Consider the following 23,917-nt stretch of genomic DNA (forward strand, 5'->3'; position numbering starts at 1 on the left):
CATCTTTCCCAGGTGGTAACACCCTACTCCAACCGGGCTGTTGGGGTAGTGTCAGAGAAGGCTGAGTAGAATGAGGGGACTTTCATCCCTGCCATAAGGTAAAAAGCCCTTTTCACCCACAATTTTAGTGTAAAGCATATGGAGAACTGTAAGTCACATCTCTATACAACATTAATGAGAAGCCCCTCACCTTGGGTGTCAATGAAGACCAAATGGGGAAGCTGGACTTCTACCTTTACCTGGCAGTAACAAAGTGGTGGCCCCTTCCTCGCACTTGCAAGAACAATGTCAAAGGCAGCTAAAATGGAAGGTTTAAATAAGATCCAGGGCCTCATAACAATTTTTAAAAGTCCAGGATTCAATTGAAAATTACTAATCATACCAAACTCCAGAAATATTTTGAACAGGATAGAAGAAAAACCATCAATAGATGCCAACACTGAGATGACAGAAAATACAGAATTATCTGACAAAGATTTTAAGGCAGCTATCATAAAATGTTTTAAATAAGCAATTGCAAACATGCTCAAAGCAATGAAAAAGATGGAAAGTTTCAACAAATAAATAGAAGATATGAAGAATCAAGTGGAAATCTTAGCACTAAAAACTATAATTGCTTAAAAAAAAAAACAAACTAAAGGAATGAGCTGAGGGAACAGAGGAAAGAATCAATATATTAGAATATGGAATAACAGAAATTACTCAATGTGAACAAGACAGAGAAAAATAGACTGGGAAAAAAATGAACCAAGTCTCAGGGATCTGTGAGACTATAACAAAAGAGCTAACATTTGTGTCATAGGGTTGTGGAAGGAGAGAGAAAGAGAATGGGATTCAGAAATAATAGCTGAGCATTTCACAAATTTAGGAAAAAATATAAAATTACAGATTCAAGAAGCTTAGAGCATTCCAAGCAATAAATCCAAAGAAATGTACATAAAAGCCCATTATAATTTAACTTTAAAAACTAGACACATATAATTATCTAAAAACAAGCAGAAAGAAATAACACATTAATTATAAAGGAAACTCAATTCAGATGACAGTAGATTTCTTATCTGAAAGAAGACAGAAGGATGTGGTATATTTTTAAGTAATGGAAGAAAAAAATTGTCAGCCCAAGGTCCTTTATCCAGCAAAAATATTTTTTTCTGAAATGAAAGGGAAATCAAGAGATTCTGAGAGGAAGGAAAATGAAGAGAATTTGTCACCAGCAGAACTATCCTAAAAAAACAGCTAAAGGACATTCACTAAACAGAAGGAAAACAAACAAACAAACGAACAAAAAGAATCTTAAACATCAGGAAGGAAAAACACATGGCAAACAAAACATGAGTAAATGCAATAGATTTTTCTTCTCCTCTTCAGTTTTCTAAGTTGTGTTTGATGGTTGAAGCAAAAGAATTTTAATAACGTGATGTGGTTTTAAGTGTATATAAAGGAAATATTTTAGACAATTATAGTATAAATGAGAGAGGTAAAGGGAAATAAGTTTTCTACACTTGAATTGGTAAAATGATCACTAGTAGACATTATGTAATGAGTTATGTCTATATAATATAATGCCTACAACAACAACTAAAAAAGATATACAAGATTTTTTATAGAGACAATCAGTGAAACAAACTTCTAGCAAGACTGCAAGATTAATACAACAAAAAATAGAAAAGACACAAATTATTAATATCAGAAATAAAAAAGAAGCTATCACTACAAACCCTGAAGACATCAGAAGGATAATAATGAAATACTACAAACAACTCTACACACAAAAATTTGATAACTAAATGAAACAGACCAATTCCTCAAAAAGCACAAACTACCACGACTCTACAAATATGAAAAATATAATTTGAATAGTTCTATAACTATTAAGGGCATTGAATTTGTAATTTCAAAACTTCTAAACAATAAACCTCTAAGGTCAGATGGCTTTACCAAAGAATTCTACCAAACATTTAAAGAATTAACATAAATTGTACACAATCTTTTCCAGAAAATGGAGAAAACACATCCCAATTCATCTTATAAAGCTAATACTATCCTGGTACCAAAACCAGACAAAGATTTACAAAAAAAGAAAACTATAAGCCAATAGTCCTCATAAATGTAGATGCATGGCCAGATATGGTGGCTCATGCCTATAACACCAGCACTTTGGGAGGCAGAGGCAGGTGTATTGCTTGAGCTCAGGAGTTTGAAACCAGACTGGGCAACATGGCAAAACCCTACCTCTACAAAAAAAAAAAATTAAGAAAATAAAAAGTAGCCAGGCATGGTGGCACATGCCTATGGTCCCAGCTATTTGGGAGGCTGAGGTGGGAGGATTGCTTGAGCCTGGGAGGTGGAGATTGCAGTGAGTCATGATTGTGCCACTGCACTCCAGCCTGGGTGACAGAGCAAGATCTTGCCTCAAAAAATATATATAGATAATATATAAACAAAATGTTAGCAAATTGAATTCTTCAATATATGAAAAGAATTATACATGATGACCAAGTGGAATTATTCTGGGAATGCAAGGATGGCTCAATATTCAAGAATCAATTGATGTTTCTCACCCTACTAACAGGCTAAAGAAGAAGAATCACATGATCATATCAATGAATGCAAAAAATTTTTTGACCAAATTAAATACCCAATCATGATTAAAAGTTGTCAGTACACTAGGACTAGAGGAGAATATCTTCAACCTCATAAAGAACATCTGCAAATATCCTATGGCTAAAAATATAATTAATAATGAAAACCAAATGTTTTCACTCTAAGACTGGGGACAAGGAAAGAGTGCCCAATCTCAATACTCTTATTCAACATACTACTGGAAGTTCTACTCACTACAATAAGGAAACAAAAGAAAATAAAAAGCATACAGATAAGAAAGGAAGAAATAAAACTGTCCTTGTTTGTGCATGATGTCATTGTCTACACAGAAAAACTCAATGCCTAGAACTAATGAGTTTCAGTAATTCACAGGATATAAAATTAACTTATAAAAATCAATTGTATTTCTATCTACTATCAATGAATATATGGACACCCAAATTAAAATGTGTACCACTTATAATCACTCAAAAGAAAGCAAAATATTTAGGCATAAATCTGACAAAACATGTACAGGACTTGTATGCTACAAACTACGAAGACACTAATGAGAGAAATCAAAGATGATCTAAATAGATACAGAGACATACCATGTTCATAGATTGAAAAACTCAGCATAGTAAAGATGAATTCTTCCCAAACCAATATGCTGGTTTAATGCAATTCCTACCAAAATTTCAGTAAGACTTTTTGTAGATATAGACAAAATTATTCATTAGCTAAAACAACTGAAATAGAAGAATAAAATGGGAGGAATCAGTCTACCCAATTTTAAGACTTAATATATAGCTACAGAATTCAGCACTGTGTGATATTTGGTAAGAGATATACATAGAATAGAGAACCCAGAAACAAGCCTGAAGCATATACCGAACTGATATATGACAAAGATGCAGCAGGAATTCAAAGGAAGAAAGATAGTTTTTTACAACAAATGGTGCTAGAAGTAATTGGATACCCACAGGAGAGGAAAAAAAGGCTTGGTTTAAGTGTCACATTTTATGCAAAAATTAACTCAAAATGGACTTACAAGTATAATGTAAGACTATAAAACTTGTAGAAAAAATAGGAGAAAAGGTGGAGATGGGGTTGGGAGGGAAGTGACTGTGGCTATAAAAAGGTAACTTGAGGGAACCTTGTAATGATGGCAATATTCTATATCCTGGCTGCATCAACATCAGTAATATTCTACTATAATTCTACAAGATGTTACCATTGGGGGAAACTGGATTATACACAGATCTCTCTGTATTGTTTTCTTATGACTTTTGGTGAATCTACCATAATTGCAAAATAAAATGCTTAATTAAAGTAACTATTTAAAAATTGCATTCCATATGCCAGCAAATAGCAGTTCATAAATAGAATTATTAAAAAGATAAGAATTATAATTGTACCAGAAAATAAGGACTGCCTGGGAACTAATCTAATGAAAGATATGTAAGCCCTTGCTGAAGAAAATTATAAAAATTACTGAAATACATTAAATAAGGCTTGAATAATGCAGCAATATATCATGTCTATTTAAATGGTGGGCTTAATAGATGTCAATTCTCTCCCAAATTTATCTACAAATTTAATATAGTATCAAACTTTCAAGTCTTTTTTTTTTAGATTTAAGCTTATCCTTAAATACTTATCAAGAAGCAAAGGGCCTCAAATAAATAAGTGTATCTAAATAAGCACTAGGAAGGAGATACTTTCATACAAGAGAACAATACTTGTTTTAAAATATAATGATTAAGACAATGGCATATTAGCATAAAAATCTTAAAAACTGACCAAATGGAATAGAATAGAGAGCCTAGAAACAACCCCATGTTCATAAGAGGAAACCTGAATTGTGACAAAACTAATACTTTAGATCTGTTAGCACTCTTCAACAGAGGGTGCTGGAACAATGGGCTAATTGTATGGAAAAAAGGATAATGTACCCCTATACTTCACAGACATCAATTCCAGGTAGACTAAAAACATAAATACAAAAGGCAAAACTCTAAGATATTTAGAAGACAACAAAAAGAATAGACGTTATAAAATAATGTTTATTACTTTAGGAAATAACAATTTTTAATAAGATACAAAAGCATAAAGTATAAAGGAAAGGATTGATAAATCCCACATTAAAGTTAGGAACTTCTACTCATATAATTAAAAGAGTAAAAATGACAAATTAAAAGCTGGGAGAAAAAAAGGGAAAACTGGGAAAAGAAGGAAGAAGACCAGCAAGCCAAAAGAAAAATAGAAAAAGGTTTGAATGAGCATATCACATAAAACGTTCTGTAAAATATGAAAAAGCTTTATATATGTACAACATTATTAGTAATCAGGGAAATGCAAGTTACAACTAAAATCAGAAACAATTTCATTGCCCCAAGATTGGAGAAAGTTTAAAATCTGATGTTATCAAGGATTGATGAGGAAGCAAAGGAACAAAGAAACTTACACCTGCTAATGGAAGGGTAGATTGGTATAACCACTTCAGAAAATAATTTGGCATTATCCAGTATAAATGAAAATTCCCATACCCTTTGACTCACCAGTTCCACACCTAGATTTATACTCTACTGAACTTGCACAGATGCCACTGAAGGTATGTACAAGAATGCCCATAGAAGTACAGTCTCTAATTTAAAGTAGGGGAGGGGCAAGGGGAAATATCTCAAATGTCCACCAATAGTAAAATGGATAAATTGAGTGGCTTTCAAACAATGGAAAACTCTAGAGCAGAGAAAAATCAACGAACTACAACAAAATGAAATAATATGAATGAATTCCTGGAACATAATATTGAATAACAGAAACAAATTTACCAAAGAGGAATCACAGTGCAATTGCATTTGTATCATGTTCACAAATAAGAAGAACTGAGACTTCCAGTTCCAGGACAAGATGGTAGAGACTGACTTTCCTCCTCTTTGCTAAATACAACTAAATACCCTGGAAATTATTTAATAGACAACAATATAAGGATTCTGAAAGTCAGAATGAACTGGTTAGGGACCTCAGGACTTGAGAAACAACAATAGGGTGAGTTCCCTGGATTTTCTTTCTATCTACTATCTACCCCAAACTAGAGACTGGAGAGGCTCGCAACCCAGAACTGCCAATAGGCAAAGCCAAAAACAAACAAACAAATAAGACAAGCCTGTTTTCTCCAGCCTGGCTAAAACACCAGGAAAGGGGGAAGACCAGCAAAGACCTAGTGGGGAATCCCTGCCTCTGTTCCACAACCAACCAGGGTGCCAAGATGTGATCTGAAATGTCTACTTTAGCAGCAGCAAAATGCTAGGTTAACTCAGCCCCACTCTATCACTGGGGCACTGGCAAGTGGTCCAGTTCATCTTCAGGGGCAGCATCATTTGAGTGCTTCATTTTTTCTGCTCTCCACCTAGTGGGAAAAGAGGCCCAGGCCCTGCAGGTTTTGTCTGTCCCCAAACCTAAGCAGCAGATGGTCACCCAGAGATACCAGGCAGCCCAGGAGAGGTCTTTTCACCCCAGTCGGCAGAACTGCAGGGATTGAGCAAGAGTACTGGTAGTGCCAGATAAATGAAGCATACCAGAATAGCATTGCAAGGGCTCTGAACACTGAAATGTCATTATAACAAAAGCTCATAAGAGTAGGCCAGAACTACATGCTAATCCTAAACAAAGTGGCTGCCTACTAAAACAAAAGATCTAAGTCAGATGAAGAGTCTCCTCATATAATAATCAAAATGTCCAAGATACAATTGAAAGTCACTTATAATGTCAAGAACTGAGAATTCACAAGCAAAATGAGAAAAGACAAACTAAAATAAACCCAAAGAAATCAACACCTAGATACATCATAATTAAACTCCTGAAAACTAAAGACAAAGAAGAAAATTTTTTTAAATAACAAAAAGATGACACATTACCTATAAAGAAAAAAAAAAAAAAGAACACCAATTCAAATGACAGCAGATTTCACATCTGAAAACATGAAGGTCAGAAGTCAGGACACATTTTTTTAAGCACAAAGAAATTCGTGTCAACCATAAATCCTATATCTATTGAAACTACCCTTCAGGAATGAGGGAAAATAAAGATATTCTCAGGTAAAAAACAAACAAACAAACAAACCTAAAAGAATTCATTGCTAGCAGGCCTACCCTTAAAGAATGGCTAAAGGAAATTCTTCAAATACAAAGAAAATGATAAAATGTCTGGAACCTTTGGAAAGGAAAGAAGAACAGTAGGATTAGTAAAACTATAAGTAAACATAATAGATCATCTTTTCCTTTATGAGTTTTTTTACTTATATTTTATGGTTGGGGCAAAAGTCATAACAACACCTAATGAGGTGTTGGATAGATATAGAGAAAGTACTTAAAACAATAATATTTAAGAAATGAGAAGGGCAAAGGGATCTAAATATAAGTAAGACTTCTACACTTTACTCGAAGTGGCAATATGTCAGTACCAATAGGCTGTGCAACAAGTTATGTGCATATATGGTAATATATACAGCAACCACTATGAAACTATAAAAAACCACCATGAAAAACTATAAGGAGTGATATACTCAAAAGCATAATAAATAAATCAAAGTGGAACTCTTTAAAATGTTCGAGGATTACACAGGATGGCAAAAGAAAATAAATGGAGAAACAAGAAATAAAGGGAACAAACAGGAAATAAAATGACAGACTTAAGTTCTAACACACAAATTATTACTTTAAATATAAATTGCTTAAATACACCAGTTAAAATACAGAGACTAGGCCAGGCGCAGTGGCTCATGCCTGTAATCCCAGCACTTTGGGAGGCTGAGGTGGGTGGATCACGTTGTCCAAATTCCAAGGTGGCCTGGCCAAGATGGTGAAACCCTGTCTCTACTAAAAATACAAAAATTAGCCAGGTGTGGTGGCAGGTGCCTGTAATCCCAGCTACTCGGAAGGCTGAGGCAGAGAATTGCTTGAACCCGGGAAGCGGAGGTTGCATTGAGCCAAGATTGCACCACTGCACTCCAGCCTGGAAGACAGAGCAAGACTCCATCTCAAAATAAATAAATAAATAAAAATAAATAAATAAAATTTTAAAAATAAAATACAGAGACTGGTAGAGTGAATAAAAATTTCTATGACCCAATTATATGCCATCCATAAGAAACTCACTTAAAACATAACACGTAGGTTGAAAGTAAAAGGATAAAAAATAGACACCATGTAAATGCTGAACAAAAATAAGTGGAACTAAATAATACAACATTCAGATATACAAACAGGTATGATAAAGCATAAAGAAAAGCAAGATAATAATATACCCAAAATTAAGTGGTTACCTTAGAGAGGAGTGAGAATGGAAAGGCATCAGGTAGGAACATTCAAATAATCCCAAAGTTAATGGTAACGTTTGTTTCTTAAACTTGATAATTGACACACAGGTGTACAGGGCATCTTTATTTTTTAGAGTGTGTATACATCTTATAAATTCATTTTTATATGCTCGATATTTAATAAAATATTTTGAAGATCTTAAAATAATAAACTATGATACATGTATGTGATGTGTAGAATCTCATGCAGCCTTAAACCTTTCCTTCAGACACTCTTCTAAACTGGGGGTGGAAACACACATTGATACAGTAAATTCCTCCTACCTGCAGCTAGTTGCCATTCTTCAGTGGGAATATATAAGTTTCTTAATTGTTTGTTGTTTCAAGTAGGGTTGGTGGAAATTAAGGGTGCAGGATAAGAAGAGGATCAGAAAAAGCTTTATGGTGGATGTTCCACTGAAGCTGAGCCTTAGAGGATAACTAAGACTTGGGTTCATAAAGATGAGAGTGAGGAAGATATTCCAAGCAGAGAGAGCCACAAGGGCAAAGGCTTGGAAGCAGTAACCAGTGGGTTGTATGTGAAGAACAGGGAGAAGACTACATGGGTTGTAATGTACAAATGAAGGGCCATATTGAGAAATAGAGTTGGAAAGGTCGATGGTTTACTACTTCTTCCCAGTTTCTTTTTTTTTTCTTTTTTTTCTTTTTTCTTTCTTTTTCTTTCTTTTTTTTTTTTTTTTGAGATGGAGTCTCCCTCTGTCACCCAGGCTGGAGTACAATGGTGCAATCTCGGCTCACTGCAACCTCCACTTCCCGAGTTCAAGCAATTCTCCCTGCCTCAGCCTCCCAAGTAGCTAGGATTACAGGCGCCCACCACCAGCCGGCTAATTTTATGTATTTAGTAGAAACAGGGTTTCGCCATGTTGGCCAGGCTGGTCTCGAACTCCTGACCTCAGATGATCCACCCGACTCAGCCTCCCAAAATGTTGCAATTACAGGCAAAAGCCACTGCGCCCGGCCTTATTTTCCTCCTCTTTTCTATCTAACCTCTCTTCACTAACCAAATGATATTCTGCCAGAGCTAATGAAAATCAAAAGGCCAACTCCTAAAGCTAGCTTTCAGGAATAGTACTAAATGTCTTCTGGCAATAGAAACAACAACTAGAAATCACATGAAACTGGGGAGACAGTCAGCAAGTGAAGATTAATCATACCTGTGGGCAGCCCCTCCTTGCTTTCTGCACGTGGACCACCCTTGCCTCCCTGCTCATCCTCCCACATACTCAGGGGATACAGCTGGCTCTGTGGGAGTCCTGGAGCCCCAAGCTTCCCTCTCAGTGGCTGCTCTCAGCATCCACAAGTCGCTCTTCTGTGGCAGGAAGAGGCAGGCAGCCAAAAGATTGGGTTTCCCACTTGCCAAGAAGGCCCAGGCCCCACAGGCTGAGTTGCTCATGGGCAGCAAAGCAAAGGATTTTGTCTGCTGAAGGAAGGCCTTGACCACCTTTTCTCCAACCACAGCACATGCCAGAGATTCAGACGACTGATCTGACCTCATCAAATCCTGAGTCATGCTATATGAGTGGTGACACTGTTTGACCAATTACTTTGAATTTTTAAAGCAAGCATGATTTTCTACTCTATGGAGGTCATTCTCATGTGGATAAAGCATTTCACATCTTTTTAGGAAGGCAGCTCTGAAGTGGGGACCTCCCACACTTTTGGTCTCATCTGCTGCTGTCCTTCTTCCTGATCGAGTGCCCTGTAACTCCATATCCCACCCAATGGGAATGCCCAAAGCAATATCCAGTGTAAAGCCGTGTGTTGACTCAGATAAACAAATGCAAGTTTTGGCCATGTGAATAGACTTTCTGCCTTAAGGGTGGTCTCATTATACCCATTTATGCAGCCACTCCTTTCACAGATATTTATAGAGTCATTATTATGTGCCAGTTCCCGGTCTCATTCAGTTCTGTGCTCCACCGTGTCACAAAAAGAGTACCAGCTCCAGAGTGAGTAAACATGGGGTTCCAGGTCTACTTTGTGACCTGTTAACATTCAGCTAGAGAGAAACTGAGAAATGGGAGGCATCCAACTCCATCAGGAGAGCTTGTGCCCCTGATACAATTTAGATGTTTGTCTCCTCCAAATCTTATGCTGAAAGGTGATCCCCAGTGTTGGAGGTGGGGCCTAGTGGGAGGTGTTTGGGTCATTGGGGTAGATTCCTCATGAATGGCTTTGTGCTCTTTTTGCGGTCATGAGTTCACATGAGATCTGCTTGTTAAAAAGAGTCTGGGACCCCCGCTCCTCTCGCTCCCTCTCTTGCCATGTGACACAACTGCTCTCCCTTCCTCTTCTATCATGAGTAAAAGCTTCCCGAGGCCTCAATAGAGGCCGAGTAGATGCTGGTCCCATACTTGTATAGCTTGCAGAATGGTAAGCCAAATAAACCTCTTTTCTTTAAAAATTACCCAGTCTCAGGTGTTCCTTTATAGAAATGCAAAATGGACTAATACAGCCCCCAACCTCATCTTTTCTCTGGGTCTGTGCTATCCATAGATAATTACACCACTGGTATGCACAGTTCAAGGCTGGAGGGGTGCCAGGGTAGCTGTTTACTGGGCATGGGGGCAGTGATTAGAGAACTACAGGTGTTCACATACATGCATCTGTGGTCCCTAGTGGTGATGAACAGTGCTGAGAGTGGTACAAGAAAGAGGATCCTAGCTGGCAGCCAGAGCCATGAAATGACTCTTCCTACACTATCACCTTCCAGTGTAAAACTCTGAGGAGTCCAAGAAGTCAGTTGAACTTGGCCATCCAAGTTCTTGCAAAGGTATATTTGTCAAGATAGGAAGGTAGAAGGTATATTTTTAATATATTTTACCTTGACTTATAACTTTTTAGACACTTCATATTTAGATCTCATTTGTACTTTCACTCCAGGGCCTACCTGTATTAGAGGCAGCCTGCTGCAGGCAGAAAGGAAGTGATCTTACTGAGAAACACATAAATGCAAGAAGGAATGAAAAGTAATGAAAAAGGTAAACATGTAAATTAAGGTACACGAATATTGACTCTATAGAATAATAATGATATAGTCTGGAGTTTAAAATATATGTAGAATTAAAATGCATGACAATAATACCAAAAAGTGGGCAAGTATAAATGGAGTTGTGTGTCCTAAGGTTTTAGCATTATTTGAGAACTAATAAAAAGTACAAATTTATATAAGACTAATATATTGAGTGTATATTGTATATTTTAATGATTAAAAAGGTAAAAAAAATTATAGCTAACAAGCTAATCATAGGGAAAATGGAAGAGTAAAAATTATGTTAGTACAAAAGAGGGCAAGAAGAGAGAGAAAACAGAATATAAAACACTTGAGACAATTAGACACCAAATAATAAGAGAGTACGCACAAATCTAAACACATCTGAAATGATATTAAATGTAAATAGTTTGACTACAATTATAAAGACAAAGATTGAAGGAAGAACAACATAATTATATGATGCTTGCCTGTGATATACATGTTAAATATGGGAACACAGATTGAAGATAAAGGAGGAAAAAGATATACCATGCAACCACTCACCAAAAGATAGTGGTGAAGCTATACTAGTATCAGAAAATTTTTCAGAAAAAAATCAGCACTAGTCAAAAGAATATTTCAAAATTTTAAGAGCATTCATCAACCAAGAAAACATTAAAAAGTTATAAAGGTCTATGCACATAAAGTATAACTTCAAAATACATAAGGCAAAAACCGCCAGAACTAAAAGGAGAAACAGACAAATCTACAATAATAATGAGAGGCTTTAACATGCTTCTTTCAGTACATAATTGAAAGCTGGAACTGATAAAGTCAAAAAAGATTGGGAAAATAGCTAACAACCTATTCATAGGGGAAATAGGTAGACAAATATCTTCTCTATTTGTCTATTCACTCAAATTCATGGTTATTGTGGAATTTGACCTAATAGACAAATATAGAAGGTGGCACTCACCAAATATATATGCATATACAGATATGTATGTACACACATACACAGACATATATATATATACATATTTGTGTATGTATGTATGCGTGTATATATGTATATATATTCTCAACAAATTTCCAGAGATTAAAATCATTCACAATACATTCTCTTCTTTAACTATGGAACAATTAATCTAGGACTCAATCAAGACACACAAACACACACACAGAGAGAAAAAGAAGACATATGTATCAATATTAGGAATGAAAAATGAACATCACTATGGTTTTTACCAATGCCTAAAAAATAACAAGTATACACACACATGCAAATCAATGTAAGCAAAGCTGAGAAAATGTGAGTAACATTAATGGTTTGTATCAAAATCAATATGCTGGTTGTGCTACTGTACTAGAGTTATGCAAAATGTTACTTTTGGGGAAAACTGGAAAAAGGTACACAGGATCTTTCTATTATTCTTTGCAACTTTATGTAAATCTACAACTATCTCAAAATTTGAGTAAAAATATAGGATTTTTATTAACAACTTCATGCTAATAAATTTGGAAATTCAGATGAAACAAATTCTCAGAATAAAAATGCATCTTACCAAAACTGATATCCAAAGAAGTTGAAAATTTATATAATCCTATTTCTACTAAATAAATACAATGATAATTTAAAACCTTTCCAAAAAGAAATCTCTAGTCCCAGATGGCTCATAGGTGAATTCTTCAACCATTTTAAAAATCTATAGCACCAATGTAAGTCAAAGTATTCCAGAAAATGGAAAAGAGAAAGTATTTCCTAACTCGTTTCATGAGGTCAAAATACCCATAGTTTGAAAACCAGACCAAAACATTACCAGAAAGGAAATTTTTAGGTTATCTCTCTCATAAACACAAGTGGCAACAATTACTAACAAAATATTAGCATACCAAATCCAGAGTTATATTAAAAGGACAATACATCATAGCTAAATTGAGTTTATTCCAGCAAAGTTGTTTCAACATTCAAAAAAGTCAATTGGTGCAATTCACTCCATTAACAAGTAAAGTATAAAACTCCATATGAGCATCTCAACAAATGCAGAAAAAAATCATTTCACAAAATTCAACAATTCATTTTAGGGGTGAGGGTAGGGGGCAAAATAAAACCTCTGCCAACTGTGAACAGAGGAAACTTCCTTAATCCAATGAAGGGTAGCTACAAAAAAACTACAGCAAACATCATACATACTGACATAATAATAATGAAACTTTTCCCTTGAGATTAGGAATGAGACAAGGATGCCTGTTATCACCACTTCTATTCGACATTGCACTGTAGGCCCTAACCTGTAAAATAAAGGGGGAAAAAGTACAAAAATTGGAAGGGGAGAAATAGAGTTCTGCTTATTCAAAAATGGTAGGTAATGATTGGGTATGCTGAAAAATAAACAACAACAACAACAACAAATATCCAGTCAAACTTTGCAGAAATATATCATGTAAAGGGATTGGAATATTAAGTACTGTAAAGATGTCAGTCTTCTTCAGATTGATCTGTAAAGCCAATGCAATTTCAATAATTCCAACGGAAAAACCAAGTCTAGTTTTAAGAACAAATGTGGAGGACTTACTGACCAAATATCATAAAACTTATTAGAAAGCTTCAGAAAATTGAACTGTGCAAAAATAGGAAAAATAAAAGACTAATAGATCAGAATAGAGAAACCATAAATAGACCTATACATATTTGATCCTTGACTTATAAAAGAGATGACACTGCTATGCAGTGGGGTGAGGACAGGATTTCCAAAAAATGGTGTTGACTTCTTTGGATATTCATGTAGGAGAAAAGTTAGCAGCTAACTCACAACATATACAAAAATTTACTTAATGTGAATTAAAGATCCAAATGTGAAAGACAAAACAACGAGGCTTCTAGAAAAAACATGAAAAAATATCTTTATGACCTTGGGGTAGGCTGAGCAGGGTGACTCACTCTTGTAATTCCAGCACCGTAGGAGGCCAAGGTGAGTGGATTGCTTGAGTGCAGAAGTTCGAGACCAGCCTGCGCAATATGGTGAAACCCCACCTCTACAAAAAATACAAATATTAGCCAGACATGGTGGCTTGCACCTGTTGTCCCAACTACTCAGGAGGCTGAAACGGGGGATCACTTGAGCCTGGGAGGTTGAGGTTGTGGTGAGCCCATGTTCATGTCATTGCATCCCAGCCTGGGTGATAAAGCAAGACTCTGTTTTAAGAGACAGAGACAGAGAGAGAGAGAGAGAGAGAGACCCACGTTGGGGTAATCTCCCCTCCTTCCCCTCCCCTTCCCTGCCCTCCTCTCCTCTCCCTTCCTGCCCGCCTGCTTGCCTTCCTTTTTTCAGAGACAAGGTATTGTTATGTTATGTTGCTATGTTATGTTATTGTTATATTATGTTATATTGTTATGTTGCCCAGGCTGGTCTCAGAACCTCCTTGGGTTCAAGAGATCCACCTACCTCAGCCTCCCAAAATTCTGGGATTACAGGCATGAGCCACTGTGCCCAGCCAGAAAATGATTTATTTGTGAATCCGGGGCCAGGTTTGACTTCTGAGATGTAGGAGTGATCCCTCTCACTCCTACCTCCAGCTTTCTCTCTTCCTCCACTGTCTCCCTTTGCATTTTCACCTCCATCTTCACCTGCACCCCCCATGCTCTGATGCCCTTTAACTCTCCAGGGAATCCTACCTTTGTCCACCACCCATGTATACTGAGCCTCCTGGAGGAGTGGACAGGAGATAGCTTGACCAGAGCTCATTTGCTCGTTTCTAAGATTGCTTAGATTTCACAGAAGTCTTAGCTGGACCCATTCCTTCTAGGGAAGCTCCATAATGAAGGGTGTAAATCCTACTATTGTGGAATGTTCCAGGGAAATGAGAGGTAACCTAGAAGTCTCTTTGTAGGATATAATTCTTCCATTACTCATTCTCTGGATGAGTCCTTTCCTTAAGAAAACTGAGCAAGGAATGCCATTCAGGTTGGGGAAGACACAAGGGACAGGATTAACTATGCTTACACCTGCCCCCTTCTCTAGACTGCAAGTTTCCTGAGGGTATAATATCAAATCTATTTCTTTATCCCCAGAGGATAGCACATACCAGGTGCCTGCCAATGTCTGAAAAAAGAGAAAGAAATAAGGAAGCAAGGAGAAGGAAGAGAGGAAAGAGGAGAGGGAGAGTTTGAGCTTTCATTCCCTCTAACTGAGCTGCCTTCCATTTGGCCTTAACATCCTACTTAAAGGGCATTTAAAAATACTCTTCCCATTTGAAAACAGACAGGGGCTGGAGTAGCCAGTGAGTCCCTGTATTCCTTCTTTCAAAGTTCTAAGTCGGATAAATTGTATTTGTTTTTGTTTGTTAACTTGGGAAGGCTGCCTTTTGACATTCTTCCATTTGAATTCATCTTCTGGGGTCTAGAAGCTCCCCCAGAGCAAAAAGCCCTAATCAGTACTTTAATGCACAATACAGATTCAAATGCGTAATTAGTTCGAATTCTTCATGTCCATGCCCCACTTTGGCACATCCTGGGGCATTAATTTACCAGTCTTGTCTGGGCCAAATACAACCCATCCAATAAGGCTTAAAAAAAAAAAAAAAAGTTGGCTGTTTATATAACTTCCTCTTCTTTAATTTTTACATTAGGCGTTTCCAGAGGAGAGGCTAACGTCACAGAGCCTCATTCCAGATGTTGTTTTGAAATCAGTGTAACCATGGCATTGCTGGAACCTGCAGAGTTCATCTGGGCCAACTGAGTCACGTCTGGGTGCAGGGCCACTCTGGCGAGGGGAGGCAGGGAGGGAGGCAGGCAGGGCATGGACTAAAGTGTCCCTGCGAGAAGGGAGAAGTGAGTGGGCTATTGGGTACTCTGAGCTTCTCCAGAAAGGATATGAGGAGACCTGCTGTCGCCTTTGACCTTGCTGACCTGGCACCTTTGATCGCAGGACTTGCTTAGACAAATGAAACCCTCCCTTGCTTAGAATTCACTCTTGGATCTTTAAGGATCACTTGTGCTCCTTAAAAAAAAGAACAAGAGATCTCAGGTTCTGAACCGGACAACGCCCCTCTCTGTTGTCCCAGTTCATCCTTGCCTCAAACTTGACTTCACCGTGCTCATCACCTCTTCCGCCACCCCCAGCAAATTCTTCTAAGCCCCTGTGAGCTCCTGCAAGCCCATATCCCTCTGCCCATTCCCACCTCTTACCACCATCCAGACTGGTTTCCTGGAATATCCTGCTTTCAACAGCCACCTCCCCCAGGACGCCCCTCCCCACACTGTCTGCCCTCTCCAGTGTACCCATGATTTCCCTGACATGTCTGTGCCTGCACTTTGGCCACATCAAAGATAAGAATGATCTGGTTTGTCCCTGTCTTCATCATTATCCTCTGAGCACCGTTAACTATAACTCTTGCACACTGTCTAGCACACTGAAGGGACTCCATAAATGTGATTGAATTCATTGAGTGCTTAATTCCTCAGAATTAGTGCCCTCATGCTAAAATAGAAATAATAATCATCATAATATCTATCAAGCAATTACTGTGTGCACTGTTCTGTTTTAGGTGAATTTTCTCATGTAAGTGCCTATAATATCATCCTTATAAAATCCATATGAGATATATACTATTTTTAACATTCTCCATTTAACAGGTGAGAAACCTGAGGCACAGAGAGGTAAAGCGGATTGTCTAGGATTACACAGCTAGTCACTGAGAAACAACCTAGGCAGTCAGATTAATGAGCCCACACCACTAACCCCTGTGCCATATTGCCCTTCAGAAATAGTAATACTGCTATTATTATATTAGTATATGTATATTTGATAACATGCATCATTAACATATTCTACTATCTTCCTCCCAAGGTTTGGGGGAAAGGAAGACAATGAGATAAGAGTTGTGAAAACATTTTTTAAACCAAAATACGGACCGGGTGTGGTGGCTCATGCCAGTAATCCAAGCACTTTGGGAGGCCAATGCGGGCACATCACTTGAGGTCAGGAGTTTGAAACCAGCTCAGCCAACATGGTGAAACCCCATCTCTACTAAAAATATTTTTAAAATTAGCTGGGCATAGTGGCAGGCTCCTGTAGTCCCAGCTACTCTGGAGGCTGAGGCAGGAGAATCGCTTGAATCCAGGAGGCAGAGGTTGCAGTGAGCTGAGATCGCACCACTGCACTCTAGCCTGGGTGACAGAGCAAGACTCCGTCTCAAAAAAAAAAAAAAAAAAAAAGTGGTGCACATGTGAATCACAAAGAGATGAAAAGGTGAAGTTTGTTCTTTCCCCTGCCCAGGTCCCTCCCCATGCCCACTGCTTCCCCGTGCCATCTAGCCATTCCCAAGTATCTGGTCTCCTGCCGTGGAATAGGTACAAGGACAGAGTGACAGACGTGCTCACCTGTGCCCAGAGGCCCCAGCATAAGCATTCAGACTTCTCCTCTCCTGTCTTTGCAGACGCATGTCCCTTCACCTGGAATTCTCTCCCATCCACCCCTGCTTAATATAATTGCGCACCCTTAAGAGCACAACTCACCATTTTCCTGACCATTTTTCCAGCCTCTCCTGTTTTGCAGGTTGGGACAGGGCACCTCCTTCCACTACTACCCCCAGGTGCTCAAGCTGAAACTTCTACCCCCAGGTGCTCAGGCTGAAACTTGCAGTTGAAGTTTACTTCTCTCATTCTCTCACATGCTACATCCTTGCATCAACAAATCCCTACCTTGGCCATTCTCAGTGCCTCTACCCACACCACCTCAGTCCAAGTCACATCATTTCTGGCCTGGGTTATTGCTGCAGTCCCCGCAACTGGTTTCACTCCATTCTCCACTCAGTAGTCAGAGTGCTCCTTTTAAAGCACCAATCTGAGCATGTCACTTTCCTACTCAAAATCCTCCAATGGCTTCCCATCCTTTGTAGAATAAAATTCCAAGTCCTTGCCACAGCCCTTGTTCCGGTCCCTGGCTGCCACCTCAACTTGGTCTTCTACCATCCTCCTCTTTCCTCTTTACCCCAGGCATACTGGTCTCCTTGATGCTCCCAAGCACATTCTTACTTCCTGTCTTTGCACATGCTGTTCCCACTGCCTGGAATGCCCTTCCCCAGGTGGTCATGTGACACACCCCTCCACTTCATTCAGGTCCTTGCCAAAATGTCACATCTTTAGGGAAGGCTTTGTGATTACCTTTTCCAAAAAAAAAAAAAGCAGTAACCCCTCCTCATCACTCTCTATCCCCTTATCCTGCTTAATATTTCTTCATAGTCCTTCAGTATTTAATATAATATTATATATCAAGTTGTTATTATCTGTATCCCCAAATCAGAATAAAAGTTGCAACCGGGCAAGGACTGGGTCTGTTTTGCTCACTCCCATGCCTGGCTTAAGTATTTACTGAATGAAGGAAGGAATGACAGCACCCCCAGAGACGTGCTCCCTTTTTCCTTTGAGCCTCCCACAGCCCTCCTACACCCATCTTGTACTGTATTTTTTACTCTATTTTAAGTAAGTTATTTCAGGGCAGAGACTGGACCCCCACCGTGCCTTGCAGATAATAGGTGCCCAGGAAATACCTATGATATTAAATGGAAGCATGTGAATAATCCATTCTAGAATTCTGCTGGGGTCTTGAAATAATTTTTGAATTTCATTTAGGTAAGCGCTAATCTAGATACATTCATAATGTCACTAATAAATTTGACTCTCAGTTGGTGGATTGGATTTTTTCACATCATTAATGGCAGCCTGGGAGCCTGGTGAGCCTCCCCCAAACCCACTGGGCTGCTGGCTTCTCCTTCTACCCTATTAAGTGAGTGCAGGACATATTAATAGAAGTCATATCATGGGTTACAGAGCACACTGGGCTGGGTGAGGCCCTTAAGGATGCTGTGCAATCCTTAAGGCCCTTAACAGAAATGTTGTTCATTATGTATATTAAATAGTGATTTCCCTCCTGAAGAAGGCAAGCTGTACAGACGTGACAGACCCCTTTCAAAGGTACTAGAATGCCTTCCCTATTTATATTCATAGCCTGGCAGTAGGCTATAGGAGAAATGTCTCTACGTTGGCTCATCACTGAGTTGGCAGCACTGACCCCATGGTTCAGGGCCATTTGGACCCTTGAGAAATCTCACCTTTCACAGAAGGCACAGCACTTGATAGGGAATAGTTTGACATCAAAATCTTTTAATCAGTCTAGATTTCTGCTATTCCGCAATCTCCATCTCATTATGATGACAAAAATTGAAATATGATATAACAGAAAGGAAAACATTCTGAATTCTGGCAGGTCCCCAAACACTGCTTATTTCCCGCTCCCTTATTGATGGCTATACTTGCCACCTTCAGCATCTACATCTGTGTTGAAAATGGGAGCGGGCACCTGGAAAATGTTCACAGTCAGCATTCAGGGAACAAACTCACTCATCTGGCACCCCTTACCTTGCTTGCCAAAAGGCCTCCTCATCTGCCCAGGCCCTGTAAGTCTGTTTCTACAAGTCTACAAGAAAGATGTGATTTGACCTGCCTATGGTATGTTCTATAGTACCTGTCTAGAGATGAGAGCTTCCCAGTGTATTGACTACTGCATCTGGCATTTTCCATCAGGGATCTAGGCTCAGTTTACCTTAGAGTGAAATAGTGCTTCCCTGAACCTCTCAAGCAAGAGTGTTAACTGAGCCTGATTCACTCCCATGCTCATTGTTATAGTTCCAGTGGGCCCTACCTCAACTTTTTCCTTGCTCTCTTTCAGAATTACAACTCTGCAGCTTCCTGATTTTTGAATAAATGGATTCAAAGACTTTAATTCACAGCACCAGAAACCAACTGCAAGCTCTTTCAGGCCTGCAAAGCCTAGGCATACCTTCATGAAGAATATCCTCCTACAGGACTTGCCTCGATCATTCCCAGCTACTTGGATTTGAGCAGCCTCAGAGGCCAGTGCTAGATCAGGAATGCTGCTGGGCCCAGCCTCCGATGTGTCTGCCAGCTGCGCAGATGAGTGGAAAATTCCCTCCTTGCCCTGGGCCAAGGAAATCTCAAAGGGATCAGGATATTTCTCATCAGGGCTAGAGCCATCGTCACTGGTCTTAGCATTACAGAGCATCAGGGACCTGGAGATGGACCGAAATTTTGTGGATTTTCTGCTCTTTCCCGTGCGGCTGTGTGACTCCATCCTCAAAGAGGAAGTGAAGCTGCCTTTCTTCCTTTCCTGGTCTCTGGCCCTTGGTTGACGGGTGGCCACTGGACAGGGCTTAGCTGCCACTTCATGAGTCCCTAGAGGAAAGAGGAAATGGGAAGAAGCAATGTGACTTGCTGCTGACAAGTGGAGCTGCACGAGTCCTGGATCTGAGCCACAGGTTCTTGGTGCCCATGAAGCAGGACAGATGGGCAGATCATCCTTTAAGATCACTGGCCCTTCCAGTGTGCCAGCCAAATGGGGCTCAGTTAATCCAAGCAGTTAACACCCACTCCACTCCCAGTATCATGGAGACCTAGCCCCAGAACTTCTCATTCTACAGATGGGGGAACTGAGGTGCAGAGAGGGGAAGTACCAACACAAGGCACTAGCAGAAGAGCCAGTAATCAGTCACAGGAGACAGTTTAGGGATCATAGAGGCCAGTGCTTTGTGAAGTTTTTAAACTTGGAAGCCATTCTTTAAACAAAAGTGTGCAGTGAACTCCAGTCTATAGAGCAGACCAAAGATGGGAAAACCGAAGACTAAGTTCCACTTCCCTGGTCCCCTAGGTAACTCCACCCTTGGTAACTCCCATGGCATCTCCAAAGAAGCCCCAGAATCCATGGAGATGAGTCTGAAGACCACTGATGTCTTATGTCTTCCATTGACAGATGAAGAACCCAAGACTAAGAAGGTTGGAAGTCTTACCTAACACTGACCTGCCAGAGTTGATGTGAGCATAAAAGAAGGTGACACTTGGCAAATGCCTGCTAAAGGGATGAGCACATAACAGGTTCCCAGCAAACATGAGTGCCTTTCTCCAGGCCTAAAGTCAAACACTTGGCCAGAGCCACAGTCAAGCCCAGGGGCTCCTGCTTCATCACCTACCCGCACTGGGTCAAACTCTCACAGCCAGACAGACCAAAGATAGGCTTTCCAGTCAGGCCAAGAGCCCGGCTCAGCTTTGCCAAGAGGAGCCTCCCATGGATTCAGTTTCCGTGAAGCAGGTGGTGAAAGAGGCCCTGATGCTGTATCCTAAAAAGTTCTGACTCAGGCCCAAGCCACAAAAGAGAGGCTGTCGCCAGAACAACAAATTGTGGGATGCTCTTGGCCCATTGGTACTGCTGTTTGTGCACATCCAGTATTGAATAAGGAATAGCAGAGACCTAATAACATTTCATTACATCAAAACCCTTTCACATATCCTCCGAAGAGAATTTCTGCCTAACAGTAGACTGTTTTTCAATACTCACATTGCATACATTTATTGTTTTCTGTATTAGCTCTTTGATTTTATCAATTTATTCACCAACCATCCCAGCAATCAATAGCAACAAACAAAAATGAGTGAATGATTGATTGAACGTCTACAATATATCAGGCACTGTGCTTGATGCTTTAGTATAAATTATTTCAGCTTTGATCCATTTTATTAAGCACCCTCTTATCAACATGCCTAAGTTTTGTACTGTATGTCCTTCCATCTCAAATGATAGTAAAACCCCAATCACAGACAAATCCAAGCCTCTGCAGAGTTCATGCCTGACTGTGGATCTCTAAGCCTTGAAGGAGACACTCTCACTCCTGAACAGATTGGTACCATGAAACATTCACGGCCACCAACTGGGCCGCCAGCTCTGGTCAACAGTAGTACTGTTTCACTAATCAGCTTGATAACACATTTCCAACAATGTCTGTTTGAAAACTTCACTATGGTGTGCCAGGCATTGTTCTCATTGCTTTACTATTTAGTTCTCATAAACTCTATGGTAGGCTCCATCAATATCCTCATTTTACAGAAGAGATACTAAGGCACAGGGCGGTTAGGTGACTTTCTCAAGATCACATAGCTAGGACTCAGTAAAAGCAGGAATCAAACCAGGAAATCTGTCTCTGAAGCCTGCATGCTTTACCCTGGCTCTACCTTCTCATTGACTATTGCCTTTCTCACCTTTAGCCTCAATCACTTCCTCTGTGCTGGATCTTTATCCTCAGGACATAAACACACTCAAACCTTTTCTGTCTTTCAAACACTACATATTAACTCCATGTCCTCCTCTTGTCACTTGCTTTTCCTTTATCTCCTTCATGTCTTCTTGAGCAAATGCTCTGCACTTTGTACTTCCTCCCCTCATGCTTACCTCCTCTTCAAGCCTCAGCCCAGAATCTGCTTCCTTTCCCTACAGCTACTGAAACTGTTGTGTCAGGTCTGCCTTTTACAAACCCCACAGCCATGAACCGAAGTCCAGAGGTCACAGTCTGCTTGGTTAAAAAGCTTGCTTCATTTTAGACGATTTGTTAACCAGTATATCAATGCTCAGATCCACTGGCAGAAGACGACATAGGTTTCAAGCTTTTAAAGTAGTTTTCTCTTTTACCTCATTATTGCCTTTAGTTCCAGATGTCATCTTCCAAATGCAGATTGTGAATGTTCCTCTGCCCCCATCCCCAACCCAAGAGTTTCTCTGCATCCTGCCAATTCCAGTTCCCAAAACTAGTGACTCTCCACACCAATGTCACTATAAATATTAATATATCCAAACTTCTTTCCATTTTGATCAGTTCCTTAGGAGTTCCCATAGTTCACCAGAGTTTCATGGGGAAAGATGTGTGTGTGTATGTGCGTGTGTGTGTGTGTGTGTGTGTGTTGGTCACAGCTAACACTGGTCCATTGGGCATTTGGAAATTTGTAACATAATCATTGCTGTGTTAAAATCCTTCCGGACTTTGCTGGTGCTAAACAGGAAAGATATAAACATGGGGATGCTGAGGTCCACCATGTAGAGGGGCTGCCTGTGAGTGAAGCCAACACAGAAGGTACAGAACTCATAGAGGTGGGGAGAGAGACTGAGATAAAGAAAGAGGACAGAGAGAAAATCTGAGAGGGACTGAGTTCAGACATGAGCATCCAGATCCAGCCATGTCTGAAACCACATCAACCTATGCAGTTATGCACACAAATAGACTCTTCTTTTTGCTTTTTTTTAAAAAAAAACCCTCCTGGAATAGTGGCTCTTCTCTCTGCCGTTGCTGGCATAAAGCATGGAAAACAGTGACATCCAAGGGCCAAGAGGATTTTTGAAACTCTCCTATCCCACCCCAAGCCTAGGAGAGAAGCCAGTCATAGCCAGTCAAGGCCTCAACTCTACCCCTTCCATGCCCCAGTGCCAGGCTCTCGTATAACAGCCTCTTGCATTCTTGTCCCACCAAGAATTGCCACAGTCTGCACAGGTTCTTGGAATGCAAACCCAATTCCCTTTCTCTTCTACCTCCTCTTCCAATGTGCAATAACTGTCCCAGCAATAGCAAGGTCACTCACTGGGCATTTTCCAGGACCAAAAAAAATTTGGGGACCTTTGGGGCTAGGTGTAAGGTTGTGTGCTTCACTCAGTGGTGGAATAGTTGGCTGCATGTAGCATTTAAGAGAACAGAGGAATCAAATTCCTTGGTGGAAACTGTGACATTTGCAGGAGTGTCTGATGAGTACCGACAGCTTTGAAAAAATAAGCTATTCTGAAGAGAATCACCACTTTCATAACCTAGGCTCTCATGTGGGATGGCAGGGCCCATGGGATGGGAGATGGCAATGAACCAGGGGGCAAGGAATTAATCCTTTGGTTAAGAGTGAAGGCAGTTTTCAAAATGAGCCTTGTCATTATGGAAATTTTTTTTTTTAAGGAAGAAGAGAACAATTGCAAAAGAGCTGTAGCGGAGAAGCCAGAATTGGACTTCTGTGGGAGATTGCCTTCCCTCCAGGCCTGGCACCGAGAGAGAGGAAGGGAGAGAGAATAATTGAAAACACAGTGCTGTGGTCACATGGTTCA

General features: G+C 39.7%; 1 protein-coding gene across 8 annotated transcripts in view; it reads right to left on the reverse strand.

Annotated features, from left to right (window-relative positions):
• The window catches only part of IL16 (interleukin 16), a 130,070-nt gene that overhangs the window by 68,004 nt on the left and 38,149 nt on the right, over positions 1-23,917 (reverse strand). For all 8 annotated transcript variants that reach the window (XR_004185082.1, XM_009210767.4, XM_003901301.5 and 5 more), the window contains one exon: positions 19,778-20,190. Coding sequence is in view for 7 of the 8 variants with exons in the window: in XM_009210767.4 (XP_009209031.2) it covers positions 19,778-20,190 (413 nt within the window). In the remaining variant the exon portion in view is untranslated. The remainder of the gene's footprint in view (positions 1-19,777; positions 20,191-23,917) is intronic.

The sequence above is a fragment of the Papio anubis genome, chromosome 7 (genome assembly GCF_008728515.1).
Source record: "Papio anubis isolate 15944 chromosome 7, Panubis1.0, whole genome shotgun sequence".
Classification (NCBI taxonomy): Eukaryota; Metazoa; Chordata; class Mammalia; order Primates; family Cercopithecidae; genus Papio; species Papio anubis.